The sequence below is a fragment of the Anser brachyrhynchus genome (genome assembly GCF_964034855.1).
Source record: "Anser brachyrhynchus genome assembly, chromosome: 9".
In the NCBI taxonomy this organism is placed as follows: domain Eukaryota; kingdom Metazoa; phylum Chordata; class Aves; order Anseriformes; family Anatidae; genus Anser; species Anser brachyrhynchus.
The window spans coordinates 9,466,823-9,484,350 of NC_137703.1; the positions used below are offsets into that span (position 1 = coordinate 9,466,823).

Here is a 17,528-nt window from a genome sequence, read left to right on the forward strand (position 1 = left end):
CAGGTGCTGAAGGACTGGGCTGGCTGCATGCTGCAGGCGGGCTGGCAGCGTGGCAGAGAGCTGGTGCTGCGGAGAGGGGCTGTGCATCCTTCCTGCCACCTCCTCCAGCCTCCTTTCCCAGCCAGCTCCAGGCACGGGGACAGCCCTCCTGGGGGGAAGGGATTAAGCAGAGAGAGCAATGTCACTAAAACACGGTTCCCCTCAATTACTCGCCCGCCCTCGGGGGAAGCATCGTGCCTTACTCACTTAGCGCGCTGTACGCTTGCAGATTTTTCAGCCCGGCTCAGCTGCTCTGACCTTCCCTGTAAGAAAAAGCAAGGCAAACAGGGTGAGAGCACGCACCCAGGGCAATAGCATCAGCATGTCACATTGCCCCGTGGCACTTGGCCGTGCACACGGTGGCGAGACCTGACCCAGGGCTGCACAAGCTGTCCTGGATGGGTTTGAGCAGCTCCAGCAGCCTCCAGCATCCACCGCCCCGCGCCTCCTCCCTGCTCCCACCACCCTACAGCCCCCGGGATTTCCCTGCTGACTCCTCCAGGACACAATCCGACCTCGCTGCCTGCCCTCGGCCCCAGGATGCTTGCAGAAGTGGCTGGAGCTCGGGGTGGCAGGACAGGCAGTCGAAGAGGGATTTGGGGCAGTGGCAGCTTACCTGCTCGGCGGTGGTTTGTGCGCGGCCAGCGAGGGGCCGGGAATTGCCTTTGGAGGAGGGAGGGCTTGCTGCTGTGCTTAAAAATAACCCGCTTGCTTGTCAAGGTTATAAACAGGGAGAGAACAAATTGCCTTCCAAGTTGATTAAACCGCTCGGTGTAGCTGTGCACGCGGCGCTCTCCCGTATGACTGGGACGAGCCGGAGTCTATCGCATTAATTTGCGCTCTGCAGTTCCTGTGCTAATAAGGCCTTGATGAGCTGCCTCCTCTTACCCTTAATGCTGGCTCCGCCAAGCTCTGCTTGGCTGGCCCCGAGGCCTTCAGGGCTTTTTGTCTTTTAGAAACGTTGTGAGGGTTTTTTTATTGTTGTTTTTTGGTTTTTTTTTCACCATTGTGTTGCTTTCGAGCAATGCCGTGTGCTGCGCTGCCCCAGTGCCGCCGGACCAAATCTCCAGGTTTCATGGGGTTCCTTTCCCCCAGTTTTTTTCCCCCATAAAAATAGGTGTGGGGAGCAAAACCCACCTGTGGCAAGAACTGCTCCCGGGCACAAATCTCCATCTATCCTCGGCGCCGGGCCGCAGAGCTCAGCATCTCCCTACGAGGCTGAGCCACGACGGGGTCTCCGTGCTTAAAAGAGGTTTCCAAATATAGGCAGCCCCTCTCCTCCCCTGCCCTCCCCCTCCAACTTTCTGGGAAAATCCCTTTCTGCCTAAAATTATCCAGATGTGCTTTACAGCTCGAGGGGAGTTTGTGGGAAAAATATGAGGTTAGTTGGATGAGACATTTCCTGAAATGTGGGGCTACGAGCTGGTTCCATTTTGCAGCAGCCCCACACCGCTCGCGCACCCGGCGCTGCGAGAGCTTGGCGTAGATAGTCCAGATCAGTTTTATCCTTTAATGAGAACTGGGGAGCGAGGGATTTTTTTTATTTTTGTTTTTAATTCGTACATTGTGTTTGGGAAAGGAAGAAAAGGATTTGCTAACCAGCACGCTGCGACCCGTGGCCCCGTGGGCATCCCGAGGAGCTGGCACAGCCCGGGCTCCACGTTGCCACGTGCACACTTGGGAACCAAACCTGGGGCCGAGCGGTGCAAAGTCCCCCCGACCTCACCCGGGAGCATCGTGGCCCAACGGACTGAGCCCTGGGTAGCCTCCAAGCCATTAATTAATTTTTAGTGGCGACGAACCAGTGGTTGGTGCAGGATTCTGGGTAGAGGCTTCATGTAAATTGTAGCAATTTGCTGGCTCTGCCACTCTAAATCCCGTCTAATTATACCGAGGGTAGCATCTGACATTAATTTGTTACAGTATTTGTGTACTGAGCGCTAGACATTTTGGGGACGAATTTAAGAGCAGCCTTCAGATCTTTGCCCTTGCAATCCGCTGTGAGTCGCAAACGACAGAATTTAGCCGTCTGGTTACCTGACTACGTTGGGAAATCAGGGATTTTGAAGTCCTAAATACTATTATTTTTATCCGCAATCGTTTCGCAGCTGCAGAATTAGAGGCTGCATTCAGGCGACTTCAGGGGAAAAAAAAAAAAAAAGGCAAAATTAGCCCTCTTTGCTCCTAGCTGCCCTTTTCAGCCTCTGATCTGTAAAATAAGACTGACAGCAACTTCCAGACCCTGGCAGCAAGGCACAGCCCGGGCCACGTGCCCACGGAGCGCTGGGGCGGGGAGGATGCCCAGGACCAGGCTGAGGACGGGGCCGAGCAGTGCCAGGTGTTCAGCCAGAGCTCTTTGAGGATATTACTGCTCTGCTAGATAAGAGAGATTCGAGGGATGCGCTATACTTAGGGTTTCAAAACACTCTCGGCATCATTGCAGATCAAAGAGGAACGGTGCAGGCAGGATCCCGGAATAGAAGGCAAAAGAGGGAAAAGATTTGGAATTTACTGGGGAAAAAAAAAATAACGCTGAAACCAGCGGCACGGTGCTGACGGACTAAAAATAGCAAAGAAGGTATTAGCAGCGGCTGCGAGCTCACGTTGGCGCTCAGCTCCATGCCGGGTTTGGGGAGCAGCCACCAGCGAGGCAGGGAGATGCCCGAGGGATCGCCGCGTAGGGACGGGGCCTCTGCTGCCCCAGGCGAGCCCCAGCAGCAAGGGGCAGCCACCAGCGGGTTTTAGGGCATGCCCTGTGCCCGCCGTGCCCCCGAGCAGCCTGTCCTGCCCCTGTGCACCATGGCGGGCTGTCCGTGTCCCATGGGCGGTTGTTTCCCGTCCCATAAAGCAGAACGTTGCTGCTCTGGCAGGATCCTATGCCAGCTGCCAGCAGCATCGGGGGCTCTGTGTGACCCCCTCCAGCCTGCTGTCCCCGGGGCAGCCTTGTACTTGTGGTGCTGGGGACAGGTTTGCCCCTTGCCACCCAGGCCAGCAGTCTGGCAGTGCCAGAGGCACCCGAAATGCAGCCCCCTCCCCAAATCAGGGCGAACCAGGCAGGGCTGGGGCAGCCCCTGTGGGACATCAGCCCCAGCTGGGTGATGCTGGGGCAGAGACCAGAGCCACACCAGCAGCCACCTGCAAGCGATTGGGGGCTGGGGGCCCTTATAAGCAGCAGGGGAACTGCCCCCAGCTGGGTGCTTTGGCATTTTCCGGCCCCAAGGGATGGCAGCTTATGTTTGGGGGTGCCAAGGAGCCGGCCTGGCCACGCCACGCGCCGCCTGGTTTCCTCCTTGGCTGTGCCAGACCCTTCCCCGCCAGCTGAGCTTGAGGTGAGGCATTAGCGCTGGTATCTCTGTTAATATTAGCATGAAGCAATAAAGGTAACCTGATTGCGGGAAGGCAGGGAGACCAGAGGGTTTGGAGCCGTTCCGCAGCGCTGCTATTAGAGAGCTCCAAATAGGAGTTATTAAATTACTGCAAGGTACTGCAGGCTTCTCCTAACGGGGAGACTCCGGCTTGGCTCAGAAACTTAAGCTCTGGCTTGTTCAGGTTAATTAAAAGAGGGCTGGACACCTTCCAGGGCCTCGCTTCTCCTTTCTGATGGCTGCCCCCTCCTCGCCAAGGCTGCGCTGTGCCGTGGCACCGGGCAGGGTGCGAGCCCTGCTGCGGGGTGCTCCGAGCACCTCGGGCACCGGCACCAAGTGGGGGTGGCAGAGCAGGGGGGCCAGGGCTCATCCATAGCCTCCTGTGCTGCTCACCATGCAGGCAGCTGCTCTGCCTCCACCCCGCTGTGCCATCACCCCTTTCCCCAGCAAATTCCTGGCCCCTTCATAGGGGAAACTGGCCGCAAGCATCAGCACAGCTGAAGCTCTGGGTGAGCCACGGGGTGGGAGGGCAGCCGGGGTCCTCTGCTCCTCCTCCTGCTGCTTTGGGCTTGATGTGTTTCCCCACACCGCGCTCAGCTGCCCCTGCTGCTGTTTTGACTCCCCCCTTGGCCTCTGTGGGGATTTTTCGGCTGTTTTTTGGCCACCCCTCGCCCTGCAGCACATCACCTGCGAGGTGGCTGGGCTCTGCGCCTCCCATGCTGGCAGGGACTTGCAGAAGGGCTGGGGGCTGCGCTGACCTTCCTCCTCTTCTTCTTCCTCCCCGCATGGCTCGGCTTTCCCAGCCGCGGGGCGAGGAGAGGCTTATCCAGCAGCTCCTGCCCCCAAATCTCACCCTGACTTCAAAGCAAAGACCCCTCCTGGCCCACCCAGGAAACCCCCAGCCCCAAATTTCCACTCGGCCGGGGGGTGCCTGGGTTCGGGGTCAGCACCCGGGGGGATGGAGGGGTCTGTCCCACGTCTCGCTCTCAAGGGACGTGGCAGGTGAGGTGGGGTCCCCGGGGCCACTGCATGCCACCGTCCCCACGCCTGCCCCAGCTGGGTCTGGGGCTGGGCTGTCGGAGGCGCGGGCCCCACGTGTATAAATACCTCTCACAGCTCTGTCAGTGACTCAACCCCCCGAAACGCTTTTTTGGACTCATTTTCCCAGAGAGAGTTTAATGGGGTTTGTCGTGCCAAAACCCCAAGCTATGCCTCACTTTCATCCCCTAATGCAAGCCATATATCAAGAGACACTAACGGAGCAGGGAGGGTTTCTGACAAGGGGATCCTGGGAACAATCAGCCAATACCCCCCCTCCCCAGCCTCCCCCCTCCCCGTTTTATGCATTCCTGGTAATGTAAATAGAAAGGAGAGCGTTCGCAGCCCTCCTCGGACCCGCGCAGCCGAGGAGCCCGTCTGGGGACGGCGCCAGCAGCCTCGCAGGCAGTCTGCTCTCGGGGGCTTTGGCCGGTTCCTTTTGAAGTGTCTCGAGTGTCAGTGCAGGCGCTGGGTCCCTGGGGAGAGGGTCCCCAGGGCCACCCGTGCCCCAGAGCATCCCTGTTCCGTGCCCATGGGGACGCGGGGACGGGGAGCAGCAGGTGAGGGGGGGCTGCGGCTCAGCTGGGGTTGTCCCGGAGAGGCTTTGGGTGTGTTTAAATATCTGTGCTTGCTCGCTGTGCCTGGTAGAAAGGTGGGTTTTGGCTTTCCTGGAGGATGCAGGACGTGTATGGCACCGTGTCACCTGGCAGGGGACCTGCAAGCCAGCCTGGGCACAGGGTTTTGTGCCCATGAGCTTCCCTCACTGCCCTGGGAGCAAACCGAGCCCTCCCCAGCCAGGGTGAGGGAGCCCCAGTGAGCACACCTGAGCCTTCAAAGGGGGGGGAAGCCAAAAAAACCTCCTTAGGGCTTCTTTCGGAAAGGTTCCCGAGCTTCAGCTCACCTCAGAGCAACGGGAAGGCTCCCCGAGGCTCACCTGCAGGAGGCCCCCAGTGGCTCTGCAGCTGGGACGAGGGACGTCGGGAGCCGAGGTGCCACCAGCGCCGGTCCTGAGGCCACATCTGGGTGTGGAGGAGGAGGTGGTGCTGGCGGCCGCGATGCCGACGAGGCTCGTGCTCTGGGAGCGGGGCAGGTGCCGGCTGCGGTGTCCTCGGGGAAGTCCCAGGCGAGCAGGAGCCGCCCGCGCTTCCCCCAGCCCCGCCGTCCTCCCGGTTCCCTGGCTGCAGAACAGAACAAAACAAAACAAAACAACCCCCCCCGGGGAGGGTTCGGCTCACCGAGCCAAGCGGCCCCCAGGAAAGGCTGCAGAGCAGGAGGGTGGGAGCAGCGCCGGGGCTGTGCGCGCCCCCCGAGAGAGCAGGGGATGGGATGGGGGCGAGTGGGCTTGGGATGAGGATGGGTCCCGGTGGAGACGGGGATCCCCTGGGGATGCTCTGCTTGTCCCCAGCCCACCAGGCAGCAGGGAGGGAGCTGTGGGGTGATGGGGCTGCTCCCCTCCGTTGCCCCTGCAAGTAGGGCCAGCTGTGGGATGCCCAGAGCGGGGAAGGGGCTTGCCCACCCTCAGGTTATCTCCCCCCCGCTCTCCTCTAGGTGTTGGTAATTTGGCAAAACACGAGGAGGAGGAGGGCGGCAGCCTCCCCAGCAGCGAGCTTCCTCGTGGCCGCAATTAAGGCACGTATGGAGTTGGGAACAGCACCAAACCGACGCGTGGCTGAACCGAACCCACCGTGAGAAGTGTCACCCTGCTCCCACACAGGTGAGGGGTGTCCCCACGGGGGCAGGGGGGTCACTTTGTCCCCACCCTGCTCCCGATGGTTGTGTGAGCCTTGCCTCGTGGCTCCCTGGGCACCGTGCCGTCGGGTGGCACTGCTCTGGGTGCCCACGGGAGGTCCTGCGAGGGGCAGGTGACACTGGGTGGCCCTGGGGGACCCCAGGGAGCGCACAGGGGGCTGAGGGCATCTGCAGGGGTTTTATTTGCTGGGACCAGCCCTCTGTGTCCCTGAGGTTTATGAGGCCGCCGATGCGGCTGCTTCCTTGTGGGCTGCAGCAATAAACCTTGCCGGGGGGTCAGAGGTGACCGTGAGTGCTCTTAAGCGGGCAAAAACGGTGGTCTGGGATGGAAACTGAACTTGTCGAGCCATAATCAGAACCAGCGGGGTTAAATTCCTACGGCTGAATGCCGAGGACTTAGCCTAAACATCTCCCCGGCATTGCTTGGGCTGTCCCAAACAGGATCCGACCGCGTGTGGTTGTTTGGGCAAGGTCAGGGCTCGTGTGCCACGCGTCTCCTCTGCACGGACGGGCAGGGAAGTGGCGCTGGGGCCGCTTGCGCTTCTCCATCTCGGAGCTTATTGCACTGGGTGAATGCCTCTGCACCGCCTGGGAGATCCAAAGCGACCCGCGGATGGATGCAGCCTTAACCAGCTCCCAGCTTCAGGTGTCTGCAAAGCGCGAGGGTGAGGTTGATCCTGGAAACCTGAGCCCTGTAATTGTATTTTTATTTTTTTTTTCTGCCTCGGTGATATCTGACGGGTTGGTTTGTTTGTTTGTGTGCGTGTTTGTAGTGCAGCTATCAAAGGAGGCCTCGGCGGCGATCTGCACAGCCTCTTATAAAAAAAAAAAAAAAAAGGGGCTTGCCCTGGAGCCAGCACCAGCTCCTCCACGTCGAGCTGCTGCACGCCTGGTGTGTGCAGCCCGCCCGGTGGCGGATCCGTGGCCCGTGCTACTGGGGACTGGGCAGGAGGCTCGGCCTCAGCCCTCCGAGCACCCACCTGGAAACAGCTCGGCCACCTCCTAGCGCTGCCAGGGCATCCCGGTCTGGAGCAGACCCCCCAGTGCCTTTCCTCGGTTGTGGAAACACCCCACAAGGACACTGGTGAGAGATGTGGAGGTGTGGCCACGCAGCCAAAGGTCCACGTGCTGCCCCCCGGGGCTGTCTTCTCCACGGACCGACCCCCATAGCAAGGTGGGGAGGCCTCGGCAGCATCCACCACGCGGAGCTGCCCCCCTCCCAGCACCTGCCCCAGCATCGCCCAGCGTGGTCCCACCTCGCCAGGTCCCGATTTCCACCTCCTGCCTGCAGGAGCAGCGTCGGTGCTCGCTGTGGTGAGAGGTTATCACGGGGCCAAGCCGGCGGCTGAGGGTTAGCGTCGGCGTGGTTTATTACGCTCATTAATGATGTGGAGAAGGCAGCGTGTTAGCAAAAAACGTGACATATTTAGGTTAGTTAAGGCTGGAGGACTCCGCCGTGGCAGGAATGGATTGCACAAAGATATATGACATTCACCATGGGCCCGTGCAAGATGATGCATTTGGATAGACTAATCAAGATAATTCACATATATTGTCCTAAATTAATTATAGCCACTAAGTACAAGCCCAACATGTCAATGCAGACAGCTCAATTAAGAGCTCTTATTCAATATATGCTGATGGTCAAAAGAGCAAAGAAAAGATTACAATGGGCAGAGAGCATGGAGCGAGGCGGTGGGAACGTTGCGGTACCGCTGCGTAAAGCAGCACAGCTCCGGCGGCGGAGGGGAGGGCGAGGATGGGCTCAGGGCAGCGTGGTCAGAGGATAAAAAGTCACAAATAGGACCTGCTTCTGCCCTGCCTTCCTGATAGGCTCTTAAAAATGGAAGACAGGGAGCAGCTGTTAAAATACCAAGGTACAGGGGGAAAGAACAGGGCTATCTTAAAAAGCAAGCACTGTGCGGGGCTGTAGCACCGGAGCTGGTGGGGATGCGTGCCCCAGGGGAGGAGGTGGGAAAGAGGATGGGGATGTGCCTCGGGGGTGTGGGAAACAGGGAGAATGCTCAGGAAGGAGCTGCAGGAATTCAGGAAACCGCCCCGAGGGGCTCAGGAGCCTCCCTTGAGTTGGGGTCTCATTCTCGGGGGCACCCTGACACCGGGTGCCCTGTGGCCAGGTGCCACGTCTCGCTCCGAGCCCAGGGGCTGTTTTGGGAAATCCTCGGGCTGCTTTCCTTCCTCCAAGAATGCGGCCGGCATCATGCAATCTGTTTTCATTCCTATTTCATGAGATGTGAATAATTGATGAGAAACACAATGCAGGGGGGAGAAAATGAATACATATCTGTGTATACACACACGCACGCATACGTGGTGTGAGAGAGAGCTGAGGCTCAGACGTAGGGAGAGCGCTGCCCTACGGTGGCACGGGGCAGGGGCACGGGGTCACCTGTGGCAGGGAAGGTGGACGGAGGGGCTTGGGGGCTGTCGGTGCTGGGATGGGGGTGCTCGCTCCTATGGAGGGGAGGGCACAAGCAGGCTGCCCTGAGGGACCCCAGCATGGGGTACCTGCACCCGCCGGGTCGGGCAGGGGCACCCATGGGTGCGGCAGAGCCTGGCCCAGCACATCCTGCCTGCCAGCCGCAGGGTCAGCGGCTCCGGGTTCCCAGGTCTGATTTATCACCTTGCCTTTTTTTTTTTTTTTTTTATTATAAATGGGTCATTTCCCATCCCGATCCCACAGACAATTGCAGAAGGCCCTGGCTCCGCGCCACGAGCTCCTTTCAACTTCATAGCAAGTTCATCAAAGGCCCGAGACGCCATTTCCCCAAATAGTAAAAGTGTCAGAGAGACGGGCGTGTTGGGAAGCCGCCGTGACAGCCAAGTGCTTAATTAGCGGTAATGCAGGGTTTACAGCCCCCCTCGCTGCCTCTCCCCCCTCCCCTCATTTCTGGGAAGGGCACGAGGGGTGAGGCAGGTCCCGCTGCTGCTCGGTGACCCGTGACGTCCCATGGCAATGCGGCGGTGGGGACGGGGACGTCCCGTGCTGGCTGCTGCAGGAAGCCCAGCAGAGGTTTCCCTGTGTGGCAGCATCCTCGTCCCCACGTCCTGCTCGTGCCCCAACACCCAAGGGTGCCCCTACAACCGCAGCACCCTCTGGTCCCCGGGTGATGGACCCGAGGCTGGGGATGTGCTGGAAAGCCCCAGTGCGGGGTCAGCAACAGAAATGCCACAATTCCCATGGCTTTCTCTGTGCAGAGATCTCGTGACGCTCCAGGATGCCCCGTGGTGGGGAGCCAGGCCTGCTCGGGGGGCCCTACACCTACATGCCACTGTCATTTCCCCTCTCTTTCTTTGCCTCTCTGTGCTAATCCTCTCCTTTTCCCACAGAAAACACACTTCCCTGCCAGGCACGCTCGCCGCCTGTCTCTGGGCTATTTTTGCCGCATCCTTTTGGAGGCACAGCAGCCAGAACCGAGCACGGCGACTTCAGCATTCAAAGGCAGACCGTAAGCTTTAATGGAGCTGGTGGCATTATAATATTTGCACTCGCCTTCCCCACCGCTTTCCTAATATAGCCCGACACCGGCCGGGATTTTCAACTGTGGCGGCGCGCGGAGCAGCTCCCTGCTGTCCTGTCACCCCCGACCTGGCAGGTGGGTACAATTTTCCATCAAAACTACTATATCTGGCAAAGCCTGAAATTAAAAAAATAATAATAGAGTGATTCAGAGGCTGTTGGCTCCCAGGGCAGCGAGGTGCCATGGGCAGCGTTCCCACCAGAGGTACCAGCGCGCTGGGCGGGCAGGTCTCGTGCTGCGGGATGCTGCGTGGGGGCGCAGGCAGTGAGCTCTTCCATCACTTGGCCGGAAAAATACGATGTCCCACGCTAGGATGGAGTCGGTCCCAGCAGGACCACCGCCGTGCCCTGTTCTGCCACCTGGCAAGCACCTCCTCACCCCTCCAGGGACGTGCACGCGAGAGACGGGAGCGGAGCGAGGTGATGCGCGGTGCCGTGGCACGGCTTGCCCTCGACGTTCTTCAACCCCCCGGGCGCTGGAGCAGCGTGGAGCTGATAGAAAGCAGATAGCAAGCTGACTTTCATTAGGGAGCAGTCTCGCAGGAGCGCCGGCTCCCACCACGGGGCCCCGCTCGCACCCAGCGGGCTGCGACGCCGGCGGCTGTGCCGCGCTCCCCAGGCAGGCACCGGGCGGCATTCCCCGGCACAACCCGCGGCACCTTCGTGGCGCTGGCCGCATCCTGCCAGGGACAGGGTGACAGCGGTGACAGACTGAGGTCCTGCCCAGAGGTCAGCGCCACCTGGAGAAGCCCACAAGGGACCCGGTGCTGGTGGCTGAGTGTGCCGGGGCCGTCCCACCTGGCCGCAGCTCCGCGGCCTCCCGCTTCCTGCGCTCCCCCCGCCACCCTCCTCGGCACGGCTGGGGCCTCGCAGCTACAACCAGGAAACTATAAAACTTTACAGAGTGCGGCTGGAGAGAAACAGGAATTGCTGCAGCAACTGCCAGAAGGGCCAGCGTTAGATTCACAAGATTTTCCAGGGCTTGGACTCGCCAGGAAGGGATTTATCCACCTAGGAGGAGCTGTAAAAACTAAAATTAAATTCTTCATCTCGGAGAGGGAGGGGGGAGAGGGAAGAAAATGCTTGACCTCCCTCCCGAATGCTCTGCTGGAGGCTAAGGGGCTGAGGGGGACGTGGGGCATCTATGGCTGCACCTGCGGCACCCCGGGGGTCCTGCCCCAAATCCTGCACGGGGGTGCTGTGCGTCCTGGACCCTCTGGTCCTTTGCCTTCTGGACACCGTCCGGGGTGGGGGCTCTGCGGGTGCCAAGGTGAGTGTCCCCTCCCCGGTCCCTGCTCCCATTCTGCATGGGTCCATCCCACGTGGTAACACCCTCACCAGCAGGCGAGGATGATGCTGGGCACAGCGTGGGAGTGATTTGGGACCCCCACAGGGGGCGAGCAGGGGCATTCCTCCAGCCACCCTCCGGGATCCAGTACCAGGGCCACTGGCTCTCAGCCTGGGGACATTTCAGGGCCCGGGCCATGCAGACACAGGCTGCAGATGCAGGATGTATGCCTCTGCCCGCCTGCCTTCCCTGATGCCTCTCCCTTGGCGGGCAGGCAAGGGGCAGGCGCATCCTCCTGTGCCCCATCCCCTCCCTGTCCCGCCACGCTCCCACAGGAGCGGCAGCCCGGCGGTCACTCGGCCACGGGCTATGGAAGGAAAGCCTCCTGCATTCCTCACAGACGCTTTTTTTTTTTTTTTTACCCAATATAAAGGTGCAGGGAAGCGCAAAGAGCCAGCCCTGGTAGCTTTTGGTTTAGCAAAGGTGCTCGCTGCAGCCAGCGACGGGGATGGCTCCGCGGTGGGAGAGGCAGGCAGGCAAGCACGTGGTGGAGAGAGCAGCGCTGTGCCCGGCTCTTTGTAGGAATCTGGTGCTCACAAGGCTGATGTTGCTGGTCTCTCTGCAGCAAGCCCCGGCCCCAAAGCCTCCACTTGGGGAAGTGGCTGGGAGAAGCCGGGCTGCTGCTCCCAACGTGCGGAGGCAAAGATCAAACGGCGCTCGCTTGGCAACCTCACAGCCCTGTGCCAGAGGACAGGGGGGTGTCCGGTGCTCGTCTTCCAGGCTGGGGAACCAAACTGATGTGCTGTGTGCTGGGAAGCCCACATCCAACACGTTTAGGTGCAGAACCACCTTGTCCGAGAGCCCGGCCGCTCCATGCGGACACCCCGGTGCCGCGCTGCTGGCCGTCCCTCCCCAGGACTGATGTGCTGGGTTTGATTTGCATCATTTTCCTTTTATCTGAGTTTTTTTTTTTTTCCCCCACTGCCTGCCACAGATTTTACACTGAACGCATCAGAGCACCGCTGTGAATGTATGTATGGGGAGCGCTCTTTTGTCGCTTATTCTGGTTTTCTTTCTTTTTTTTTCTTTTTTTTTTTTTTTGCCCATTACTGCCAGTGCAGGCTCTTAAAATAACTAGCTACTTTAACCCGCGTCCCTTTGTTCCCTGCCCGAGCACGGCTGGGTGCCATCTTGCGAGGGAGGGAGGTGAAGTGTCAGGGCCCCGCGGAGAGCTTGAAAGGAGCTTTGTGGTGGCGGGGACAGGGCGCTGCGCCCCGAGCCCCTCCGTCCCCTGGTGCGCCTGGCAGCGTGGGAGCTCCCCGATCCCTCTGGCCCAGGCTGTGGGTTTCCCTGGGGAGAACTGGGACGGTGGCCACGTGGCTGCCTTGACCCCAGTGTGGGAAAGGGCAATGGCAAAGCAGGTCAGGGGCTGGATCAGGCCCCATGGGGAAGCGATGGCAAATCCTGGGCTTACCCCTGCCCAGCCAAGTGCTGGGGCAGCCGACAAACCCGTCAGGGTAGGCTCCCCGGCACCTCTCCAAGCAATGTGGGGAGCCCGGTCCCTGCATTTCCCAGGGCCCCCAGGGAGGCAGCAGCAGGGGGATCCCTTTGGCCAGAGGGGGACCGGGGTGCGCCCGGCGGGGCGCTGCCAGCGGGCTGGGCTCCACCGCCCGCGGGGCGCTGGGGCTGGGCTGGAGCTCGGCTTGGAAGCGTTAAAGTCGGAGGCTCGCGCCGTGCCTGGGCACGTCCTGGCTTTGTTTATTCCTTCGGCTTATTATTTTGTTCAACTATTTATTCCTGGCTGCCTTTTTCTCACGGTTGCTGTGTTTATTTAGCGCAGCTCGCCTGGAGCCCTCCGGCTTCTCGCGCTGCTGCTGAGCGCAGCCGCAACCCCGGTGCAGCAAGTGCAGCCCCGGGAGCCCCGCGCTGAGGTTTCCCCGAACAGTGAGTCTGCACTGCACGCAGGGGCGAGACGTTTTATCAAGGGGACAGCGGGCAGGGGGGCAGCAGCATGCAGGGCAGGGGTTGTGCCTGCTCAGTGCCGTCAACGCAAGGTGCGCCTGCCCACCGCCGCGACCTGCGGGGCCAGGGAGGCTGCACGGAGCGGAGGAACCCTGGGCAGCAAGGAGACAAGTTTGGGAAGTGGCCCACAAAGTGATGCCACCACCCTGCCATGGGTGATGCTGCCAGGGGACGCCATCCCCATCAGCCCCCCGAGCTGCTGGGTGGTCACGGAGCCCGTCCCCCCCCATGGCACCAAGGAGCAGGGAGGTGCCAGCACGCCCACAGCCCTCGGCCTGGCCCTGGCTTATCCCGGTGGTCCCAGGCCCCGCAGAGCATCCCTCTGCCGTGGCAGCCCCTGGGGACCCGAAACGCCGGGTCCTCTCGCGCTGCGGCTGCGGCTGGGGGCCGGGGAGCCATGGCAACCCGGCGAGGATGGGGGTTGCCATGGCGACGGGAGGCGCAGCATCCGGAGCGGCTTTTGGGCGAGGGATGCTCCAGGTGGGATGCGAGGCAGGGCCGGGGTACCCCCGGGGCTGGCGTGGGGAGGGAGGGGGGCGGCACCTTGGGTGTGGGGCCCAGAAAGCCCCCACCCCGCCCCACGGGCTGCCCCTGGCCCCGCATCGCCTTGGGACCAGGGGGCTGAGGGGGTCCTGGGGCAGGTCTGGGGGGCTGCATGGGCGCCGCCGGCAGCAGGGAAGGGGCGAGGGGAGAGCAGGAGGGAAGCGGCTTCCCAGCCGGGAGTGACATTTGCCAGACGCCGATGCTGCTTTTGATAAAGAGCGGGGGCATTCTGCTGCCCGCAGGCGCCCACGTTTCGCACACCTCCCGGCAGCTGGGGCCGGGCCCCCACCCTGCAGCCTTCTCCTCCGGGTCCCCCCGGTGCTGCCTTGGCAAAGCAGGAGCCACGCGAGGCCTGGCGGCTCCTTTCCCTTTCATACCCAACGTGTGCAGAGCAGCAGGAAGGGGGCGAAGGGAACCAACACAATTTTTTTTTTATTTTTGCTGTAGCATTTGTCAGCATCCTGATACAGAAGCGGACAGCGTCACCGGTAACACCGCCGCGTGCGCCCCACGGCTCTGCGCGGCCCCAGCACGCACCAACCCCGCTGGGTTTTTCCCAAGGGCTCGTCCTCCGCACGACAACCAGCCCAGGAGCCAGGTTGGCAGCCACCCTTCCTCCCCGCGATGCTCCCAGCACCTCGCGGGCCGGGCCCTTTCCCCCGTGCAGGAAACGTGGCGGGGCTGCGCCGCCAGCGTGTGCCGGCAAAGCGGGCTCGCGAGCGCTCGCAGCAATTCCAGCCCCGGAGCTTGCGGCTGGGCTTCGCCTCCTAAGCCTGCTTCCAACTTTTTTGCGCTGGGAGAAGAGATTTGTCTGCAAATGTATGTGGTTAAAATAAACGCCGAGAATTTTAATCCTGGGAATTTGGAAAGTAGGAGATTTAAAATAACAAAACCCTTTCATATGGCGCTTAATCCGAAATTAGGTGGGATTTTAAGTTTTGTTACGGTGGTGGCTGATCGTTCCTCGGCCACCTCCTGCTTGCTGCGGGCTGGGGACTGCTTGGAGTGCCCGGGCGGGGGCTGCTGGGGACCGGTGGCTGCCCCCCGGTGCTGGGGGCGGTGAGGGAGAGCGAGCGCTCTTCTTTGTTGACGTGGAATGGATCTCCCACAGCTACTTAAGGTTTTAATTGCCCTGTGATTAAAGTTTTCATTACTAAGCAATTAGCACCTGAAATTTTAAGTGCTGAAGTGTTTAACTGCATCCTGAAGCTTGCCAGAGGTGCGGGGTGGTGGATGTGGGTGGGACGCGAGAGGGTTTTGAAGTGGGGATGGGGAGCGGCGGGAGACGGCCTCCTCGCTGGGCTGCCACCAGCAGTGCCGGCTGCCCCATCCCACCCCACTGCCCCCCATCCCACCCTATAGCACCCCATCCCATCCCACAGCACCCATCCCGCCCCATCCATCCCGCGGGCAGCGCCGCACGGCACAGGGAGGAACGCCCGGAGGGGCGAGCGCCCAGGCAGCCTGGGAAGGAGACAGGCTGGAGCCGGCCCTGACCCGGCGGGAGACGCCGGCTGGGCGAGCTGGCACGGGGCGGCCCTCCCCGCCCTGGGAACGGGGCCCCCCCGGGGTGCCGGGGGTGGCAGCGGGAACCCCGGGGCAGCCACACGGAGGTGCCACCTGCGATGGGAACAGCGCGCAGGGGGCCCCAGTGCAGCTCGCGTCACCCCGCTGTGTGCGTCACCTGGCCCCAAAACGGGGATGATGCACCCAGCCCGGCTTCCCACAGCCCCCCCGTTCCCAGTTACGGGGGGCTCGGGCAGGGTTTTCTCCCCCCCACTGCCTCCCCTTCAAGCACGCGCTCGCTCTCGGCGGCCACGCTATCTCCTGGCGGTGCCCTGCCGGGGCTGGCCGCGTGGCGAGGAATGTACGCCCGTCTGTTTGTTTTAAAACTTCTGCCGGGCGCTTTTCATTTGGTGCCCCTTAGATCTTCTGAGAAAGCAGGAATAATTGTTCCCTAATCGCCTTCTCCTTATTAACTCGGAGCTGAGGTTGCTCCATGCAAATGAAGCGAGTGCCGGCGGTTGGGCGCACCGGGGCAGGGTGTGCAGCTACAGCCCGCGTGCACCTCCAGGGCCTCATTCAGCCCACGCTGTGCCCACGCCAGTAGGGACAGCAGGGGCAGCGACACGGGCACGGGGACGACACGGGGCCGGCAGATGCCTGTGTTTCTCCACGCACCCATGGGTGCACCCCTGCTGGCGGTGACGGCGCGCCCGGCACACGGGGACCGCGGCAGCGCCGTCCTCGGCGCGGTGTCGTTGCACCACTCGGCCGGCTGGCACACCAGAGCCAGCCTCCGCCAGCAAATTCCACGCAGCCACCACAGTTATTTCCTATTGTGCAGGCAGAGGAGCCCTGCCAGCGCTGTTCCCGAGGCCGGCACCCTCCGGCTGCCACGCAGAGGCGGCGAGCGGGGACCCTCGGCTCGTCCAGCTGCCAGCCCCACTGCGGGCCATGCCCCGAAATCCTCAGCCCCCACCCGGGACCACGGCACCCTCCTGCACCCTGGGGAGAGGCCGCTCGGAGGCACCGGCCCCGTGGGAGCTCGTTAATTACAGCGGGGAGAGGGGATTACGGCCAGCATCCTCCCTGCGCCCGTGCTCCCCCCCCCCCCGCTCCAGTTCCTTGTCCTTTTCTGAAATAAATTCCTTTAGGGCTGAAATTTTCCAGGCACGGCTTGTCTCCGAAGGGGAATTCTCGGGGAAAGTTTAAGCAAAATTTCCTCAGCCATTTTTAAGTTATTCAAGTGTGAATAAGCAATTTCCCCGTGTGCTCCGTTCAGAAATTTCGTGCTTGGGTAACTCGGCCCTCTGAAATCGTGGAATAAACGAGGCTGCTGCGTCTCGCGGCACGCCTTGGTGCCGACGGGGAGGATCTCCCAGGAGCAGCTTCGTGGGGAGAGGTGAGTCGCCCCACGCCACGTCTGGGCCATCTTTAAGTCTCGTGGCATCTCCATCTGGCCCCTCGGTAGCCCCTCAGTGGCCCCCTGGTACCCCCCCTTCCCTGCCAACACAGCACCACTCCCAGCGCGCCAGGGAACGGTGCCGGCTTGGCCACTTCTCCCTCGCTCACCTCCTCGAGTGACACCATGTCCAAAGCTGCAACTTCTGCTTCTTGGCTCTAACTTTGCCATTTTCCTCTCTTTTTCACCTTAAGCGAGCCGCCTGGCTCTCCAGGGCACAGCCGGTCCCGTTGGGCCCCGTGCCCGGGATGTCAGGGTGCTGCAGCAGCCCCGGGACTCACCGCCCTGCCGAGCCCCGTGGGGATGCCAGCCCGGGTCCTGCAACCCCCGGGCAATGGTGACCGGTCAGCCACCCCCAAATTGGCTGCAGCTCGGTCTCTGCACATGGCCAGGGCTTGGGAAGCCAAATCCTTCTGCGCCAAGGGAGGAGGAGGTGGTACGGACATGGGACGTGCTCGGGGCTGTGCACAGGGCTGAGGCCGGCCGTGGCTGACCCCGATAACCCCCCCGAGTTCCCCTTCCCACTGGAAGTTGCAGGGAAGGTGGCCAGGAGCTGCAGCGGGTTTCTGGGGCAGGTTTCTGGGGCAGGGAGCGCCGCGGCGGGGCGGCAAGCAGCGAGGTGCTGCCTGCAGATGGTGCCGGGGGCTGCCCAGATGGCGGTGCCGCGGGGGCACGGCTGCCCGGGGCGGGGATGAACCCGGCTGCGTGCTGCCCTACAGCAGCCTGACAGAGCTCCCAGCCGCCCTGGGGACTGGCAGCACCACAATGCTCCAAAATCAGGGACTTGAGCACTGCTCAGCATCCGAGGAGGGGGCTTGCAGGTGGTGGAGGGGCTCCCTCCTGCCCTACGCAAGCAGCCCCAGCAGTACTGGGGTGGCTGCTGCATATCCGAAGAGGTCCAGCCCCACACCCTTGTGGTCCCCCAACCCCAAGCAGCCCCTCGTGGTAAATTCTCCCTCTCTGCAATGCGGCACGGAGGGC

At 61.7% G+C, this 17,528-nt stretch overlaps 1 protein-coding gene across 1 annotated transcript; it reads left to right on the forward strand.

Annotated features, from left to right (window-relative positions):
- Nucleotides 1-10,043: 10,043 nt before the first annotated feature.
- On the forward strand, nucleotides 10,044-14,914 carry LOC308200181 (uncharacterized protein; the record flags this gene model as incomplete). The annotated part of the gene is made up of 3 exons (XM_080605441.1): nucleotides 10,044-10,149; nucleotides 10,265-10,999; nucleotides 14,030-14,914. The coding sequence occupies 3 exons, from the start codon at nucleotides 10,044-10,046 to the stop codon at nucleotides 14,416-14,418; spliced, it is 1,230 nt and encodes a 409-aa protein (XP_080461567.1). The 3' UTR covers nucleotides 14,419-14,914.
- Between the last annotated feature and the right edge of the window lie 2,614 nt (nucleotides 14,915-17,528).